Genomic DNA, 20,505 nt, shown 5'->3' with positions numbered 1-20,505 from the left:
TTCTGGTTTCCACGGCTTAGACTGTAAGGGATGGGAACAGCCAAGTTTATACACTGGGAGGGGTAAAGAAAAGCTGAGTGGCATGGACAAAACAGGGAATGGCTGTTTGGCGGGAGGAATTACGTTGTAATGTACCTGTAGGTTGCAGGTTCACGTAAAGAAAAAGTGTTTTCTCAACAATGGGAAAAGCCTGTTTTGTTTACACTTTCCATTCACACTGCTTCTGTAGGCACTGGTCTTTCCTAACAACATATAAGATGTCCATTATCTGAAGGTATTGCAGTTCTGTAGAAATACAGAGTGGATATTGGCAAGCCATGGCTGAAATTCTGTTGAAGATCAAGAAAATCGATATGAAGTTTGTTTCCTGAGTCACAAGAAAATCTGGATATGAATTCCCTGTGAAGGTCTTGGTTACTAAGTAGTTATGAAATAGTCAGGGAGGCAGATATTTGTCAAGTAATTGTTGAATGCTATACATTCAGTAAGTATCTATTTTATGGGGAAAGTTTTAAATTACATTTCATGATAACAGTTGTTAAAGGTTCATGGAAACAGCATGGGTAATTTTACACACATTAATTGGAAAGCATCGTCGTGGAAGCAATGGATGAACATAATTTCCTTTTCCAAGGGAAAGGGTTGCTGCAGTAAGATAAGAGGTTACAATTATAATGACAAGCAATTGAGATGATTTGAAGAGAATCTATTCAAAGTTAAACATTTCTGAAGTTCCTGTATTTTCCATCCATGAGACGTGGAAGTGCTTTGTGGGCTTGCCTTTCCTCCATAATTAGCAGCAGGTTACATTGCTTCTGCTTGATAAGCCATTAGTTAGTAGTGTGGTGCTAAATTTGCCCTTGTACCAAATGACCCAAAGGGGAAAAGCTGTCTGTTTGATTACAATAATAATAGCTTTTAACAATTGGATTTACTTAGCTAGATGTTAATTGATCCACTTACAACCTTCTGCAAAAAGAGTTTGTGAATGTTATACAAGACTGGAGAGAACTGCAGGCAAAAATTAGAAGACAGCTGGTGAATTAAGGGTTATGAACTGCCAAGTTCTACTGAAGGAAAACTACATTTCCAAAAAGGTCTCTGTCAGTGCTGAGCATTAAAAAAAATTCTGCCAAGTTTATCTGGGGATGGAGATGTGAGCCATCACTTTATTACACTTTATTAATTAGAAAGTTTAAGGAAAAAAGTTTCTGTGTCCAATAAGCTTCCAAGAAAAACAAATGACTGATGTGCTGAAATTTGGCAACTGAGATATCCTCAACCTTATGTTAGATGATAAATAGCATTTTAAATAGGCAAGTATTTGCAATTTCCCTTAAGCAGAGCAGCATTTTAGCCCAAGATCCACAGGTTTCTGATCCTTTCCCTCTCCTACAACCTTTCTACCTTATTTAATTCAAACCAGTTTTGATCTGTCCCACTCTAAGTACCAGAAAACTCAATCCCCATGAGCTGGTGGTCTGTCTGTCTGTCAGGATGCCCATTTAGCTATGGACAGACAGCTGGCTGGCTAACACACTCTTCCAGGAGAAAAAAGCAGCTTCTGCATGGACCTGGCTGATCAGACTCAAGGATATTTCCCAGAGACTTCCTTAGCCATAAGTATTACCACGAAAAAAATTACAGGGGAACTCAAATAAATAATTTCATTGCATGTCTGTAACTCTGAGTGGCATCATCCACAGCTGTTGCAATGCTAGCACAAGAATTTACGTGGACAGGGAGTATTATTCACCTGTTTATCACATGGGGATGCTTGCATCTTTATGGGTAATATCTTCTGGGTACTTTATGAAGTAAAGCAAACCCCAGAACTTTAGAAAATTGAATTAGATGCCTGTTACAGCGCATCTGGTGCTACACCCACAAGATACAGTACCATTGAAATAACATAGTTCAGGAAGTTTACTGTCCCTGCTGTGCTAACTTTAGACTTTACAATGGCTGTTTCTGAACCTCCTTTTCTCCGTGCTGTGTCCCTGCCCATGGCAGGCAGGTTGGATCTCTGAGGTCCCTTCCATTCTGTGAGTCTGTGATTCCATGTTAGATCTGGCTCCCAGCTTTCCTAAACAGGATTAATAACAATGCATGTTTTAAAACAGTCTCTGGTTAGTAGAGGATGGCAGCATTTGTTCCATTTACAGGTCTAAATTGTCTCAGTCAGCACTGAGTCCCCACAAAAGCAGGGCTGAGCAGAGGAGCTGCAGCAGAGCAGGGAAGGGGATGTTCCCACTTCAGAGCAGGCTCTGCCGTGGTGATTTCCCCACTGACTGAGTCCCTGAAAATGGCTGATTACAGCTGTTACAGGAGACACTGGAACTCTGGGTTACATGCTAAAGCTTTGTGAATTTAAACCTTTGTGAATTTGATATGACCTGGTGGTGCTCATTGTATCCAGTGTGCTGATGGACTGAAAATCTGGCAGTATTGTTCCCCTCACTAAGGTCTGATCAGTGTTTTGATTTCAACTACCTGGCCAAGGCTCTCCTATGCTCAGTCTGCATGAGAACACGGGACTGTGATGGGCATGAAATATCTGCAAATGATACTGTACAGAGCAATGCTGGTCTCATCCTCTGTGTGGTGTGTGTACAGTTAGAGACAGTTTCTAGCTATGACCTTACTCTCAGTGTCTCCAGAACAACAACAACAACAACAAAAAAAAAATGCACAGGCAGATATCTGCTAAAGCATTTGGAAAAGCATTGCCCCTTAGTCATGCTTTTGTAAGCATTGTTTTTTCCAAAGCATTGATCCATAAATTTACTTGTTTTGAGAAACAAGACACTTATTTTTGATGGAACACTTCCAGAATAGATCTACTCGATCAGAGCTAATGGTAACATTCTTACTAGCTTCGGTGAATTCAGGATTTAAGTGCCAGCTGCATCCTACAGCTCTCATTTGATTCCTTAAAGCTGCAGTTCACCATTAGAAAACAAGGCTAAGGCTCTGAAAGAGTGATGTCTACCGAGAGTAAAAAAATAGCTTACAAGGTCTAAACCTCCAGCATTTTGTTTTATACCTAATAGTCCTTTTTTGGCATAGTAGGGAATTATGGTATGCACACATTTAGAGAGTTTAGTATCTTTAATTGGCATTTCTAAGAATAGTTTTATTTGCAGTTAATTTTTTTCAATTTCCTAAAAATATTTTATTCCAGCTATATGGTTCTAATGTGATCTTCATTTCTGTGTTTGCTCTTGTTGCTGAGGATGCTCAGTACTAGCATTTGGAGAGTTGCTGGCAAGTCAGTAAATTCTATTGTTCTTCACTCCTGTAGCAGCAGTAGCTCACTGCACCTTCTTAAAGACCTGCTTACATGTGACTCCACACACTCTTATTTCCTAGGAAGAGAAAATAATTAGAAACCACAATTTTTACTTAGGACACAAACATTATAGATTCATGTGTACATCCAGCTGAATTTGAATTCACAATTTTCTATTAAATTAAATTGGGATGCTTGTACATATTTTAGCCTATTTTTCATCCTAAAAGAAAACATCTGGTTTGGGTTTGTTTTCTACTGAAAGGTGGAACAAGGGAAGTTATTTTGGGATCTCAGATCTTAAAGGGCCAAATACGTTCTTGATTTGCAGTGAATAATAGGCAACTGCTTTAGGCCTTTGGAATGGGGATTCTCTGTTTTGGAAACATAAAACAGTGGGGACGGATTTGCCTCACCAGCTCTGAATCTGTGTGGTGACAACTGGTAGCTCAAGCCTGCAAATTCAGAAATCAGGCTCACTTTAGCAACACAGAGTTCCTGGCTACCAAAGGCAGGTGAGTGTACAGAAGATTTGCTCCAGGCCTGTCAACCAGCAGAGAGCACTGAGGGTGTGACTGAGCCTGAGCACCCTGGGTGCATAAAGCTGATTCTTCGAGTTCCACAGGAGCTTTGGAAACCCCCCTTGCTGATCTCTGCACCTCTGTGAGCTGGGCATGAGTAGGGGCAGGGTTCCCATCCTGGGCTGGGATTTGTGAGGCTGCTGCTGTTTGCCTGCTCACCCATCCCCGTTCCTGAAACTCCTCAAGTTTCACCTGAGAAGTGCACACAGGTGTGTGCCTGGGGTGTGTGCCTGTGGCAAGGCTTAGGTGCAAGAATAGAGCGTGGAAACTCTTAAGGGACATAAAGACAGTGCTCATGCATGACCTAGCAGAAGGGATACACTTTCCAGTTCAAGATGAGACTTTTCATAAAGCTCCCAGAATATTTTGATGAAGTTATGCATGATTCTTATAGGGGACTTTGATAAAATGACTTTAAAAACCCTTAAATTAGGTCAATAATCTTAATTGACATATGTTGCTGAACCCCAATAAGAGAAAGTGCTTCATGCTGAGTTGGTGGAACAACAGACCAATGCAGTGACTTTGGTTAGGACCTGTTCTGTTCACTCCAGAAGAAGGAGTGTGCAATAAGGGCTGAGAGATCTGCTGACAGTGACAAAAACTACAGAGCAGAAGCAATCAATACAATAGAAAAGGGCAATAAAACTCAAAAGGAAATGGGGAATGGTCAAATAAGTCACTCACATAAAATAAAATCTAAAAAGAACTACAAAGTACAGACCACAGAATGAAATGTAGAAAATAGGAAGCGATAAACTACTAAAGGATGTGGTCCTACTTTCTGCAGAACTGTGAAAAGAATAAATTAACACTTGGCTCATTGTGTAAAGTTCAATAGGATCATAAAGCTATTGAAGTATCAATTCTTTAAAGGTAACTGTTCATTGTATTAAAGGTCTCTCAAAAGACAGGACCTAGTAATCTTAGCTGGTCAAAAATAAGATCCTAAAGGGGACTCTACTGTACTTTTAATGGAGAGAGCTGCATTAACAGGGATTAGAGAAATAAAGAGGACACCTTTTTGAAATTCATGAAATAAGAGAAGTGAGAAAATTGAAAGACTGAGGAGGGGGCTCTAAAACACTTGGTTACTTCCTTTGCATGAATTAATTTTGTACTGACTTCCGTGTACATGGGAGAAAGATTGTGGTCAATTTTCCAAGTGCCAGTGAGTGAATGCATGAACTGGCAGGTATGATCCAGAATTCCTCCCAGCCTCTGAAGAGCAACATCAGAGCAGTGAGGTTACTCTGGGCCACCTGAATTGGCACTAGACACAAGTACTTGAGCAACAGAATCTGAATTTCTGACTTCTAAAATCAACCTCCTGACAAGGACAAGTCTATAAAGTGGTCTGGGCATGGAGGTCCAGGGCCAGGCTGTATGGCTATTGCAGGAATCAGAATAAGGACAGCAGAAACCAGGGCTGAAGGAACTGGTCTTGGGGACAGGAGATGGGAGGAGATAATGCCTGGTAGCTAGCAAAGGCCAGAAAGCAGGATGCCAGTCCAGAGAAATCCAAGAGCAACTGGTGCCATTGCTTATGTGTGCAGGGGAAGGCACAGATGTGCAGGACTGAGGGCAGCCAGGTGTGAGCTGAACTTGGGGCCAGGCATTGTGATGGGTGACTGGACCTGTCTGCCAGCAGAGGAGCTGGAAGGGCTGTGCCTGCTGTGCAGCTGCGAGGAGCGTGGAAATACTCACAGGTGCTTCTTGGAGGGAGTGTGCCTGCACAGGGAATTTGGGCATCCCCTTTTGCTGCTGCCTCCCCTCCTCCAGGTGAGCCCATGGCCTCAGCTATAAAGTCCTCACTTACACAGCAACCTTCTCCCTGCCTGTGCTGCACCAAGGCCAGGTGGGAAGATCTGTCATATCCATTCTCTCCTCAACTGCATTCTTGAACCACCAATACTTCCTCAAAATTATGTTTAGTAATAAGGTGCTTGGGGTACTTCTGCAAAGATTGGATAACTCTGCTACTGATTTGAACATTTAGAAGATATCCATTTAGATTGCTGAATGCTAACAGCACTGCACAGTGAGGAGAAATGGAGGCTGGAGTTTATTATCCCAGCAGGAACACTGCCTTTTACCCACACTGATGAGAAAGTGAGGATGCTATAAAGAGTTACAGGACAAAAGAACAGGCATCTTCTTTCAGGTCCTGTTAATTTAGAAAGATAAAAATGATGATCTGAAAAAATCATCTATTTCAAAAGCTTAATTGCTGATTTAGTTCTCTAGGCTATAATGTAGTGTGGCCTATAATTATTTTAAAAGAACAATTGTGTACTTTCCCTTGTTTTTGGGTGCTCAGTTTCACAGCTCCCACACTGAGCATTTTACAGACTGTCAGGGACATTCTGATAAATGTCTTCCTCGTGTGAACATTTCAGCCTGGTTGAGTCTGGACAGGGACTGAGCATAGAAATAGTGTTCAAAATGGGCAGGCTTTGAAAGGGACATAAAAACATAATGGGTCCAAATGAAATTGTTGCTTTAGAAACAAGTCAAATGCTGCACCAATACCCAATTATGTCAAAGTAAGCCAAAATGATATACCACATTCCCTGCTGTGTTATATCTAACCATTTGAATGGAGGGGCATTCAAAACTTCTTACATGATCTTACCAGGTGCATTTCATCCCCTTCAATCCACTGGGTCCAGCCACGGCCTTCCTTCTCTCCATTCTGTACACAAAGCAGCTTATCTCCATCCCAAGACACAGTAGTCTAACAAAACAGACATGTTTGGTATTACTGAAATATTCTCTGATATTATGATTAGTTTCTGTGAAGCAAAACTTATCTCTAATGATGAGTGCATCTCATAAAAAGTATGATTGGAGAGTGTTGTACCACTTAGGATAATTACCAAAGAAATGAGCTTCAACAGAAAGTTGCTGCTCAAATGCCTGCCAAAAACTGGAGGGATGAGATAAAGCAAGAAAAAATACCATCAAAACCATTGTGTAAGAACACACTCCTCTCTCCCTGGTGAACAATGCAGCAGCAGAAGGGCCCTTCAGCCTAACACTGTATTGGCAAAAGGAGCTGAAAACTTAAGATCCAGTTTGGTTTTTTCCACCCTAAGAATGATTCCCCACCTGCTCTACCTGAGAACAATTCCCACTTCCTGTGGATGAACAAAGCTTTTGAATATTGAGCTGGCCTTTCTTCATCTCTCAATCTGCCTTCCTTCACCCAGCAGAGTGGTTTGGAAGTGTCAGAAAGCTGGTAACTTTGGCAGCATCCTGCTTCTTGCAGCTGAGGCTGGGGAAATTCTTGAGCCAGGACTGGCAGAGCAGGTCAAGAGTCAGGTGCAGTAATGAATAGTGCACTTCTGTGAATATTGGTGCTGTCCTGAGGGGTTCAGGAAAGCCTGATTCAGAAACCTCCCTCACTGTATGACAGTGCATCCTGCAGCCTATTCCTCTGGTCAGCATTCACAGACAGTTTGCCTTTCCCATCTCCCTAAGGCAAAGAGAAGCAATGCTCTGTAAAACACTTAAAAGAGGGAAGAGTGGTGACAGTTTGTGCTCCATGAGGATAGTTTAACACTAATATTAGCACATGGCCTGTAAATCAGCTTGTTTGAAGGCGCTCTGAGGACTAAATATGGAATTGCTGTCTACCTTGTAAAAGTCTTCAGCCACTGCTTGCATGAGCAGTCAGATATGGAGAGATGAAGAATTCTGATCCGTCATTAAAGCACAATTCCTGCATCTATCCTGTGTAGTTCCTAAGAGAAGACGTCAGCTTACATTCTTCCTTCTGGTAATTAAACCCAGTTCAACACTCAAAACCTATCCAGTCCTATTTATTTAATCTGTGTATGTCACAAACAATTAGTTCTTAAATGATAACCATGACAGCCACTATCTTTGAATGAGTGCAGCCTCCTCCCGTGGGAAGCTTCAGACGAAACCAGCATGGAAAATGAATCACTCCAGAGTGCCAGGACAGATAATCATGGGCAAGGCAATGGGACTGATCCCATCAGTCTGTCTGCACCACATGGGGGCTCTGAGAAACGAACTCACCTGTCCTTGCTAAAAATCTCTCTAATTTAGAAAATGCATTCACAAATTCTTCTGTTCTCTTTTGTAAGGTGATATATTTAAACCAAGCAGTAGATAACATTTTATGAAACCATATCCTTCTAATGCAAAAAATGCTAATGCAGGAAGGAACAACACATTTGGGTAAAACTGTAGTTAATGTGGTCACCATAACCTAAATCCTCTCCCATATCTCAATCTGCACACATCCACTGAAGAGATAGAAGATAACAAATAATAGGAGTCAAAGTGAATCATGTGTAATTTATAAGTTAACATATCTACACATTTCTGATTCTAAAAAATGAATGTAACAGACAATGAATGATGAGTTGAGGGATACTGTGGAATGAAGCATTTTTATGTGGAACTTTGCTTAGGAACTCCACTTATTTATATCCATTGAGTATTAGCTCAGCATAGTTCAATCTTTAGTCAAGCTTAATTGTTAAATTTGGTGGGTTTAGATGTGAATTCAGAGGCAAAACACCATGATAAAGTAGGATCCAACCTCACTGGTCCTACTAATGTTCAGAGTCAGTTGTGTTACCCTGACTTAGTACACTTGGGGGACAGAGAAATATTTGTAGCAGCACAAGGAAATGTTAACTTTTTAGCCTCCAAGGGTGTTTGAAATTGTTTTATCTCAGAAAACAGCATGCTTTTTTCCTCCGGATTTTTTTTTTTGTTTTTCCAGTCAAGATTGGAAATTGCTTTTTGTAATTTGGTGATAACCACGCAGAGTCTAAACCCACAGACATTAACCAAGCTGTCTTATCAGACAATATTCTCAGGTATCCTCTGCCTTCCCTTTGAGAAATATATAATACTGAGGGGGTATGAGTAAACCACACAACTCCTGATTTCTGTATGTAGCTGTTTTGCTCTGAAGGTTATAAAGGGCAGAATGCATTGCAAGAGAACATAATGTCATTTTCTTTGTTAGCAGGAACATCACTTTATGACAGTAAGATTCATCAGTGGCATCTGTATCCTGTCTTTAGGTCAAACTGTAATGTCTCTTTTATTAAACTAATACACAAAATACAAAATTCTCTTTTAACTCAGATTGAAACACGTCCTGCCACCTCAAATACCTCTTCTGAGACACACAGAGAATGTTAGCTGAGGTTGAAGTTGCTCTGGCTGTTAACGTGCACATTCCACCCTCTACAACACCTAAACCAGAGCAACACTTGCTTTACAACATTCCCAAATATTTGAATTGGAACATAAAAACAACACTCCAGAAATGCTGTAGGGCAAACATTGTATGTATAATCTCTCTTGCTGTATCAACGAGCAAGGATTTATTTTTGAGGACTGGATCAGGATATTGCCATGGCATAATCAGGAGCTTGCAGACTGCCAAGGTAGCTCTGTGTGACCCTTTGGCTCTTCCTGGCACACACTCCCAAGATAAACAAACACTTTACCTTTTATGTAAAGCTACTTTTCTTAGCAAAGTATGCCTTTGTGAGGAACCTTGTTTGCCCCCATTTTGGTAATAGCATTACTAAGGGCTGCCTGATTACAGAGCTGCTGCCAGGTTTCCAGAACGACTGCAAATCCTCCCCGGGGTGGGGACACGGCAGCCCAGGCACACAGCTCCTGCTCCTTACCCTCCTCCACGGCAGGGGGACAGCCAGTCAAACTCGGGGGGCACTGCACAGCTGCAGTGTCCAGTAACAGGACTAACAAGCTGAAAATGGAGCATTTCTCTCAAATTGAGCTCTGCCTTTTTGAGCACCTTGTGCTACTTGGTAATAAATGGAAGCCATTGTTTATTCCTTTCAACTACATAGAACATAATCTAGTTCACCATAAGCAAGCTTGAATCTTGCTTACTTACCACCTGCTCATACTTAACCCTAAGATGAACACTTCCTAGGTGATGTGCATGGAATTCTGTAGGAAACTTCAACAGAGAATGGTGATGAGTGCAATTAGTCAACAGTTCTATCAATAATAATAAAGGAATGCCAGAAAAGGGGACGGAGTGAAGTAAAAACCAGGGAGTCTTGCCTCAATTTAACTCTTCCCAAAACATCCAACCACCAATACTGCACATTTTTCAGATTATGTACACTTTGTTCTTGAGCTGTAATACTAGAGAATGGAGCTCGTCTGGGAAGTGGAAAAGCCTTTGAAGCCTGAGAACACAAAAAAAGTAAATTTTCTTTACTTTTATGGTATGGTTTCTGTAGTGTTTCACTTTTTGTGTACTTTGATATTCTCCTTTTACTACTTAGGCATCCACATACTTTTGTTAGTGATTTAATCTCTTTGTGTTATGAAGTTTTAGATTCATATGCATAGCATCGCCTGAATCTTCCTGAATATTAAAGTTGGAGGAAATTATAATTAAAGTATTCTCATTACTGTTTCCAGTTATGAGACCAGATAGATTTATTAAATGAAATATTTAGTAACCCCTAAACAAATTCTTGACTACATATCTGCTTTTTCTTTAGTAGCAGCAACTGTAGTGAAATGTTGCACAATTTCAGCTTCGAGTGGCAAATCATCCTGATACACAGGCAGAGACAGTGACTTTTGTAATTTACTGAAATAGTCATCAAACATGTTATCAGAGTACTTTGCATTTCCCAGTGAGGTCTAAGTGCAAAGACATTTGGTGCTGGCTCTGCACAATATTTCTCATTCTCCTGCTGGCAATTCGTGTGTGCCTGCTTGGGTCAGAGGCTCAGCAGCTGAGGGCACAGAATGGATTTTACAGATGAATGGAAAAAAAACCCCAACTTTTATCCAAGTAGTTCATGAACATTTTTTTGTTAATGCTACATAGATTTTTGACACATTGACTTTACAAGTATGAATTGCAGCTCCCACCTTTCATCAAAAATATGTTATTGATTTCCTATCTGTAGCACAGACACAGCAGCATCAGTTCTATTTTTCTCCTGCTTCCCTCAGTGCTGTCTCTATATATGGAGCACCAAATGACTGCAAAGCTAGGCGTGCACCACACTCCATGCTCCATCTTCAGCCAGTAAGTCTCTGCTTGGGAGAATGACAGCCCATTTTACAACTGTAATTATGATCTAAGAAGGATTAAAAAATGGAAAGTAATTTTTTTTTTAGGTCAGATGAAAGAGAAAAATCCAATTTAAGCTGTGTCTTGTAAATAACACCAAAGAAAATATCCTAGAACTTTTGGTCAAACACAGCAATATCTCTAGCAAGATAAACCACTCTCAAGATAAACCATTTCATCTGTACTAAGTATTAAAGTGATATAAAAACCTCTTGTAAGCAGCTTTTTTGGGCAAAAAGTGAACTGTTGATAGAACAAACTCATGTTGATGTCCCAGACAAAGTTCAGTGTAGCTGTGAGAGGGAATTCTGCCGGGTGGTCACTCCCTATGGCCTCTGTGCAGGAGTCTGCTCCAGGGGCTACAGGCGTGGGCAGCTTTGTCACCTCCCCCTGAAACACCTTTTGTCTCATCACATCTGGATCTGGAAGTTCAGCAGCAGAAACTACTGAGAAAACAACAACAAACCCAACAGAACAATTCCTGGCCTTTATCTCCAGGTCCTGGTGCTGGCCAAAGGCTGAACTTATTCAGCCACGCTGTAGCTCAGTCATGGCAAAGTCTCCTTTGCTTCAGTCACTGTCAGCATCTCCAGGGGTAGCACTGCTAGAAGAGGGGCTTAGGATTGGATTGAAAAAAATTAGATGAAAGGTAAGCTGTAGTCAGATAGGATCAGATCCTAAATGTTCCAATTCCTTGTTTTGAATCCTTGCTCATAAGATCAACAGAGCAAAGCAAAGACAAGATATGCTCCAGGGAGTAGGAAAGTGAAGGTGCAAAGCTCTGGGCTATGCAGCTGACAATATGTGTGGGGAGGAGGAGAATCAATATTTTAGACAGTGCATACTGTTTTATTTCTTAGGAATGGTGGCTTTTTTTCTTACTGAAATAAAATTGTATACAAGTAATACAAAAATAGGAGAACTTGTGTATATCCCATGCCAGAAAGAAGAGTAAAACCCATCACATCCAATTCACTCTTTGCAAAGATCAGAATCGATTCTAAGACACTTACTGTTTAAATTAATGGCTATAACAGATTTATCCCCTGTGTAATTTTGCAAGATACAATTGTACCTAACACTAATGGTTTGTCATTCAAAATTGGATTTGTTAAGTCTGGTTCTCAGCTTTACAGCAGATTCTGATTGCTCTTTCTGCATTCATAACTCTCAGAGCTTTTTAGAGTTCACAAAAAGCTGAAATGCTAAACCTATCCAAACCCACTTTCCCTGCAGAGCTTGCTTATGCTAGAAGCAGTTCTGTGAATAACTAGCTCCAAAGCTTCTAATCAGCCTCGTGGTTTAGACAGGAATCCAACCCTGCAAAATGTGAAGTTTATGACATTTATATGGCCAAAGATTCTGATCATCTCATTGCTGAGCACATCACTTACAGGAAGGGACTAATGCCCAAGGAGCAAGCAGGGTGGGACAAGGCAGGCAAAAGGAAAATGCTCCTCCTCACTGAGCACAGACAGAAGAGACCAGAGTCCATCCTGGCAGAGCCTGTGACGAGCCCAGGATGGACTTCTGCTCTCTGGAGCCTCAGAGGGTTGACTGGAGGACTTTTCTCCACCTTTTTTTTTTGAGAGCAGTTTGTAAAGGGCCAGAAATACCAACAGAAAACTATCATAAAGTCCACCTCTTTTAAATTAAACCTCCCTCCCCCCCGCAAAATAAAATAAATTAAAAAAAAAAAAATCAGGGATTATGCCAGGGAGGAACTGGGGAAATTACAGTACTGCAAAGAGACAGGAGGCACTAAATCTGAGAGAAGACCAGCCCCAGCAACAGTGATTCTAGAATAATGCTTGTTCCACCAAAGGATATGAGAAAATACTTACAAGCCCAAAAGGGCAGCACTGGAAGGGTAAAGAATACAACAGCCAAATCAGGGTAAAGACATATTGCTGATCTTGCATCTTACTAGACAGGCACATTTTTTTTGAATCTTCTCACTCTGTGGGAGATCCTTCCTGCAATTCCATATACTGGAATGTTGTTTGTTGGCTGTTGTTTTTCTGGCAGCAAAGTCTTAATTCCCAAACCTGCTCAGAACTAGATTAACAGCTGTGAATTCCATTTGTATAACAGGGGAACCTGCCTACATAGTTAAATAAGCTTCATGAACCATGTGATTTTGAAATAGGGCTTTATTCTGACCTTGCAGTGGTATAAATCAAATTATGGCCAGAACAACTACCTCCACTGCAGTTTTCCTGAGTACAAACCTGAGAGGAATCAGTGTCACATTAGGCACGTTTGTTAATTAAAGCAGAGCCATGATCAGTTTTGAACAACTTCCCTCCCTTCAGCAGGACACGGCACAGTCAGGTGTCTGTCAACAGTCCTTGTGTGGCTGTTTCAAACACTAACTGACATTTCACATGGTGAGAAGTATTCTAGATCTGATGAGGGGAATTCCACAACTCCCAAATCCTCCTCACCCTACCCCACCCCGGCAAGTCTTATCTAGGACTACAAGTTCTGTTAGTTCCAATAAAGGAAACCTAAACACCCACTTGATAACTTATTCATGGTTATATCCCACTTATATTCAGGTTTAGAGAACTAAAAGTTTAAGATGTATTGTTTCCCATATTCAGTTTAAAATTCTTGCAGTTTTCTCTGTTTCCCTGTTCCCTGCCTTTGTAATTTCATTTCCTGCTTTAATGGAAGAAGAAAATTACTGTATCAGAGAGCACAAGGTTCTGAGTTACCAAAGCACCTCTCATATGCTTGGACAAATACTCAGTTATAACACAACTGTTCTCAGTTATCCAAGAAATTCTGCTCTTCTATATTTAGAACATAAAATCTTTCTTGATTTTTTAACACATCACTTGCCCTTAGCCTCTGTCAAAAGAGATTAATTCTGCATAGCATAAGATAAAGCAATTCAGTCTTTCAAATGCCTGAACAGCAGAGAATAATTATAATGCAAATGTTTTCTCTGACTTTAGCAGCAGAATCATTAGAAAACTAAAAATTTTAAGAAAGTAATTTTTGCATCTGAGCTACCCAGTTTTCAGTCTGATTTTATTCATTGGATGCAAAGATTTGCAATTTGAAACTTTAGCCTTTGTTTCAGCATTTTAAGGTTAACTTTTGTCATAATTTCTTTACTAAACACTAAGTAAATTACACTGTGAAGGTACAGAAGGTTTATGTGCCTTGTTCCTTTGTGCTGGTACGTATTTCACACTGTAGGTGTTTCACCAGCTTCACTGGTTATCACTGACAGTGAAAAAGGGAAGCAAAACTATCTGCTGATAAATGAGAGATACTTTCAGAGATGGTTTTGGATTAATTGTTTCAGTAGGGTTTTCCTCTTGCATGCACAATAATTTTTTTCACAGTAATGTTTATATACATGAAACAAAGTTTCATACTTAGAGCAACACCTGAGATGCTAAATTTATCACAACTTGAGATTGTAGAAATTCACTTTAAAATTGAGATTTCATGATGAGACTGGAGCTTCACTGAGAATTAAGATAGCAGGATCAAAGACTCAGTGTCAGAAATACCAAAGCCAGAGCTCTCCATTTAACTTTAAATTTCTGTCTCAGTACATTCTCCACCTGATAATATGTTGCCAATTAAAACTATGAACAAACCCTTCAAAGCAGTAGGAACTTGACTACGTGCTCCAATTCATGTCACGTGAGACAAAATGTAACACAAATTAATGTTCTAAACTTCCTTCTACACTGCCTAACGTACACCTTGGAACATTTGCACGGAATGAAAGATGCTCCTGAACTTTCATTTTACGTTTGTACTTGAAACTGCCAAGTTTTTAACAACCCTGCACAGTTAAGTATGACTGAAGTTGCAGAAAGATCTCCTTCACAAAATTGCCAAGCGAATAGATTTAACTTTTATCTAGAAGAGCCAATCCTGGGTGCAAAGCCTGAGAAGCATTGATACCAACTGTCATTTGTGATCTCTCCTGTGCTCAACTATCCCCATCTTTGGTCTTGCAGAACACAGAAACTGCATCTTTAAACTGCAGGGCTTTCGAGTTTCCAAAGTCACAAATTTTCACTTCCCAACAGAAACAACATCCTAAAGTGTTGCATCGCTCTGGGGAATGGATTCCCCCACCCCAGACCCCCCTGTAGCTGTAACCATATTAGTTTAACCCTTCCTTCCTTTCTGGACCCAATTGGCTGGGAGCCAATTGTCCTTTCCTGAACAGGAGGGTGGAAAAAGCCATGCTCCTCCATTGTTCACTCTCTTTCCCTTTTCCTCCCATGGAATAAATGTCTTGGACCACATCGGGGGTTTAGAGCCTCTTTTGGAATCTTTTGCCTTAACCCTGAAATTTTTCCCCCAAAGCTCTCTCAGATCTGGGCTAACCTTGTAACTCCAGGGGGCTGTGGGGGTAAGTATTTCAGTAAAGGACCTGGTGTCACCAGCTACAGTTCCCTCTATCCCCCCAGTGAAAATCACCCAAAAACATGTGCATGCAAGAAAGCCAGGCTGAGGGGAAGAAGAAGAACAAACTGAAATTGCTAAGGTTTATCCTTCTCAATTAACTCCCTGATCCAGAAAGTTCAGACAGGCTCCCAGGAGTGACCAACTATAAAAATTTAAAAAAACCCTAACTGCAAAGGAAGAGAGTGCTTGTACTATCACAAGACTATCAAGTTCTTCATGTCAAAACTCCAACAGCAAAAATAAGTATCAGCAAAACTTTTTAGCATTTCCTCCTCACGGACAGAACTGATTTGGAATTACTGTAGTTACACTCTACCCTGACTGGCTCAAGGATAAGTTTTACAACTGAATGGTGAACACAATTTCAGTGAATTACACACAGGATCTAACCTGTCCACTGTGCTGATATTATTTTTACAGATATGTTAACTCTAACTAGATGATATATTCTTCATTAAAAGAAAAAACAATATGTCTAGGAAGGATTAATTCTAAGGTGATTTTTGTTAGTCTCCTGATGATTGCTCTGCTGTATAGATTAATGTTTAATGTGTAATCTGTCTTATCCATGTTACTTTGTACTGCTCATGTATTGAGCTCCTTGGATAAAACTTGCCCAGTGGTCTGCTCAGTCCACAATATAAATAACAATAATTGATTCACAACCTCTCCCATTACACAGGCTGACTATTAATGATTAAGCCTTTTATGGCATGCAGTTCCACAGGCTCTACGTGAACAAATGGAACACCAAGAATGATATTTAATGTTTGCTTTTGTGGTGCTTTTCTTTCTAACACCACACAGGGAGTGGTCCAGCATCTCTTATAAGGTCCATGACTCTTCTCTCACAAGACTCCTGCACTGTTGGAGTCATTTTGCTGCTTAACAACAGCAAATTTTGCCTGACATTATGGTTATCAGATTTGGACTGAAGTCACTTCAGCAAGACAGCATTTTATACTGTTTTGCCATTGACAAAGCAGAGGTCTCATGTAGGAAAGAAATTTTTAATAAGAAAATTGAATGATAAAGCATGATGTGCTGCTACAAGGCAAATGGAGCACCAGTGGTCAGTGACCTGGACTGCCCAGCGACAGCTGGATACCACAGAGAGACACGGAGATCTCTGGGGGGGTTTTGTGGAATTACATCCCTAAGTCCTTCTTAAAAAACCCCAGTCAGAGACAGCGACTACCCCTGGTTGTTTGGGGTTTTTGTTTGTTTGTAACAGGCAGGAAGCTGCTGATACCTTCAGCTTCCAAGGCTGAATAAGCATTTCCCACCAAAGAGTAAACAGAGAAATGTTTGAACAACCTTTGAAAGCAGGCTGAACCAGCATCTATGCCAAATCAATCAGCTGTTGTAGTGACTGAAATTCTCTCTCTCTAGTTTCTTCTTTCTGCTTTAACATTTTGAATCCTTCCCTTATCACTCAATTTGGCAAAATAGGGTAGAGAATTTTGCTTTGTTAAATATAATAAAATATTACTTCTTTCCACCATGCAGAGGATGGCTTAGTTCTCCTTCAGATGGGAATGAATGGTATTCAAGTACAGATAATGCTTACACATGGACAGTTCCATGCACACACAAACCTTTGGAGCAGATGTTTTGAACATTGCTATCGTTGATGCTAGTTTAATTACCTCAGTCTTAAATCTTTCCTTGGGCTCATAACTGTTCAGTGAATCTGGACCTCAGTATCCTAACTAAGAGCATTCCAGGAGCCAAAATCACAAGATGCCATTGGGGCACTTTCCTAAACACAAAGGCACCTGCTCCTCCCTTCTGTGAATGTTGGATTCTGCACTCTCATCAAACTTGTACCCTCTGGAACAAGGACTACAGAGGGATTTGCTGAGGCACTCAGTAGCCAACCATTCTTTTTCTCTGGTTTTCACAATTTTTCCCTTTCCTACTATGATCAGAGCAAAAGCAAATTTGCAAATATTAGTGTGAGAGAAAAGTATTGGTTTTAAATAGCACTATCTTTCTCAGAATGTAAGAATATTCTTTCTCTTTTATGTGATTTTTCCTCTAGAGTCCCTCCTGAGATAAAATTATTTGTCAACTTCCTAACTGTAGAATATTGCCAGTGCCATGCTGCCAAGCTAATAGGTGAGAACTTGCTATTATCAAGTTTTTCCTCTGTAAACTGATATTTATCAGTCCTAAATTAAAAAGCAAAAAAGACCTCATAAAACAGAGCTATTGTAAAACAAAGTCCTCAGTGTTTGCTTATTCATTTCAGTGAGATTTGTTCCAGTGGGCTAATTAAGTGTGTACTCTAATAAGAACACCCAGGCGATTTTTAAGCACTTGGCCATTCTCACACAGGAGCAGTGCCTGACCTTGCAATCAGTGGATTTCCTCTACTGTAAAGCCTTACTCATTAAAGAGGTTCTGGAAGTGACCCTAGATGTCATTTTGACTAACAAACATCCCAGTATAAATGAGGACAGCTTCACTGAGGTTATTATTCGCTGATTGATAAAATTGCTTTGTGCTCCTGATTAAAATTAGCATTCCTCTAATCTAAAGGCATGCTCAAAACCATAGGTACCTCTTGGCAAACTCAAAGTACAGAAATAATTTCAGGAATAGTCACCAGGCTGGTTAAAAGCTGTGTTCTGTGAAAGGTCTCAAGTTATCAATATTCATTTTGTCCATTGCTGAAGTTCTACTTCTTACCATGCACTTGCGATCATCCACCCCAGATAAATCCTCCTCAAACTCCTTCCCTACATCAAATTCCATGATGTAGTTTCTAAAAGTGCTTAGCGTTTTAATGATCATATGATCCCCGTTCTGAAGGATTTCTTTGTCAGGCTTTAGTAAGTTTGCTATTTTTCTTACAGCAACATTTACATCTGAAAAAGAAAAAGAGTTATTTTTATCCAGGAAAGTCTTCCACAAGAAGAAGCTTGTCGCTTCTAGGGAGAACTGAAATGAACAAAGATAAATAGATGTCCAAATCTTTCAAACCAGCCTTCCAATCCAGAACAAGTATGTAACCTAATTCTTATAACTTAAATAACTTAATGTTTCAATTTTCCAATTATGTGAAAGCTATAAAAAATACCATTTGTATTTGACAGTTAATAAGGCCTCCAATATTTCTACAGAGATACTAACACAACATCAAATACAAACACAAAATTGCATTAAGTACTACATAGAATCTTTATTAAATATAAAAATTATGCTGCTTTTCAAATTACAGGACATTTTTTATGTTTGGAATCCACCACATACCTCTTCAAGCTATGTAGTTTAATGTCTGTTAATGTAAGCTTCAAGATGGTAAGAAGTAAAGTCTGCTTAAGGCCAAACAAATTTGCTTAAGGCAATCCTTAAAGCGCATTTCTGAAAAAAAATACTTCTCACAAAAATGACTTATGACTGTACAAGAAAAAATAGATTCACATAAAGAATAAGACAGGTGGCATTGATTATTCATTCAAGAAGTTTGAAGGGAACCTTACCCAGTGCTTTCAGATACTCCTCAAAATTGTCATTGCTGACCATTTTCCAGTACCCATTGAAGTCTGCAGGCATCCCTGCTTCAGGTGATTGCCAAAATCACTGGCTCAGAACCGTGGGTTGATTCTGCACCACACAACTCACTGCCTTGCTTTGTGGCAAGCTTGAACTCTGGTTTCTTTTATCTCTTTTTTAGACCATGGAGCTATGCAAGTCCTTCTAATCCGATTATTGTTGAAGTGCTACCTTTAAATCCTTCTACAATGCTGAACCTCTGAGATTTCTAATGACAGGAGGATGACTTGATTTAAAACGAATGAAATATTCAACCTTTCATATAACTTGTGTAAGGGAAATCCGTTTTAACCATATTACTCTTCATTCTTCATGCCACTCAGAAAAAAACCCCTTTCAAATAGCTTTAGTTTAAGATATTAGCCAAAGTTATAAAAGTGCTTATCTTGTGTGTTTTTTGAGCCAAATTCTTCTTTCTTGAATAGGTTTCAGCTACTTTATGCTTTCTTTCAAGAAAACAATCATACAGACCTTTTCACTCAAAGCCATTTGTGTCTGCTATTCCTTTAACTTGTTCCACAAGCTCCTGAATCCTAAAGAGCCACCAAGTTGGAACTCCTCCTGTACAGGCCACCAATTGTTGGCACCGGTGCCTGGCACCAATCGACGGCAGATGGGAACTGACTGTCACCATTAGTTTATTACCTTACTGCAAGACTTTCGTACCTGCTCTCTGTGAGTTCTCACAGGTAGCTTCTCGCAACACTGACTCCTTTTCCCTTTCTTCTACACAGCTGGCTGAGTTCTTCCTGTCCCTAGCACGACTGCCTGACCCCATCTGTCTCTAGCAGACATACTAACCCTTCCTGTCCCTGGCACAAACACCTGACCCTTCCTGTCTCTAGCAGACATACTTAACCCTTACTGTCCCTAGCACAAACACCCGACCCCATCTGTCCCTAGCAGACATACTAACCCTTACTGTCCCTAGCACAACCACCTCACCCTCACAGCAGCACAGCTAACTGATTCCAACTCTCTCTTGATTAGCTAACCCACCCTTTTATAACACCCATCCTTATTGGACCATCCTTATTGGACACAGCTGTGCTCTATTAAGGGCAGGCCTGTTCCTACTCTTTGGTAATTAGTCCAGCTGCAACTCCTCAGCGGTGAGATTGCCTTGAGCTCTATCTCTATTCTCCTACAATCCATCCTCCCACACCACCAGTGGAAGCTGCTTGGCCAGCTGGGGGCTCAGAAGGACCAGTTAGGTGGAAACTTGTATTAGGAAGCAGTGGTTACTCTGTACAGTGACAAATGCTACAGCACTGCTGCATGAATACTTTCAGTTGAGGAGCTCTGAAACACAGAGGGAGCAGTTTATAGAGTTCTGTATTCTCTGAAAGTGACTCCTGTCAGAAATGAGAGACACTCAATCAGCATTAACAGGCAACCAGCAGAGAGTAGCACGGATTTTCCCCACTAACATCAGAGCTCAAGTACTGAGACTCTCAGATGTTTGCATGTGGTACAGCTGAAGCCCCTACTGGATATGTGAT

The 20,505-nt window shown here is 40.4% G+C and overlaps 1 protein-coding gene across 1 annotated transcript; it reads right to left on the bottom strand.

The window, feature by feature from the left end:
• Positions 1-3,314: 3,314 nt before the first annotated feature.
• Positions 3,315-20,488, bottom strand: RBP1 (retinol binding protein 1). Its single transcript, XM_053951816.1, has 4 exons — positions 18,931-20,488; positions 18,137-18,315; positions 6,509-6,610; positions 3,315-3,368 (listed from the first exon to the last, which is right to left on the bottom strand). Exons 1-4 carry the CDS (start codon positions 19,001-19,003, stop codon positions 3,315-3,317), a joined length of 408 nt encoding a protein of 135 aa, XP_053807791.1. The 5' UTR covers positions 19,004-20,488.
• Between the last annotated feature and the right edge of the window lie 17 nt (positions 20,489-20,505).

Source organism: Vidua chalybeata, chromosome 10, assembly GCF_026979565.1.
Source record: "Vidua chalybeata isolate OUT-0048 chromosome 10, bVidCha1 merged haplotype, whole genome shotgun sequence".
In the NCBI taxonomy this organism is placed as follows: Eukaryota; Metazoa; Chordata; class Aves; order Passeriformes; family Viduidae; genus Vidua; species Vidua chalybeata.
The sequence above is the reverse complement of the archived record's forward strand: the minus strand, read 5'-3'. Positions and strand labels throughout refer to the sequence as shown.

What these genes read in the sequence shown, in the direction of transcription:
- RBP1 (XM_053951816.1), bottom strand. Translation starts at nt 19,003, where the DNA reads ATGCCTGCAGACTTCAATGGGTACTGGAAAATGGTCAGCAATGACAAT. An exon ending in GGAGTATCTGAAAGCACTGG is followed by an intron (nt 18,316 to 18,930) that starts GTAAGGTTCCCT and finishes TTTCTTTTTCAG; the next exon opens with ATGTAAATGTTGCTGTAAGA. An exon ending in AAGGGGATGAAATGCACCTG is followed by an intron (nt 3,369 to 6,508) that starts GTAAGATCATGT and finishes TTCTCTTCCTAG; the next exon opens with GAAATAAGAGTGTGTGGAGT.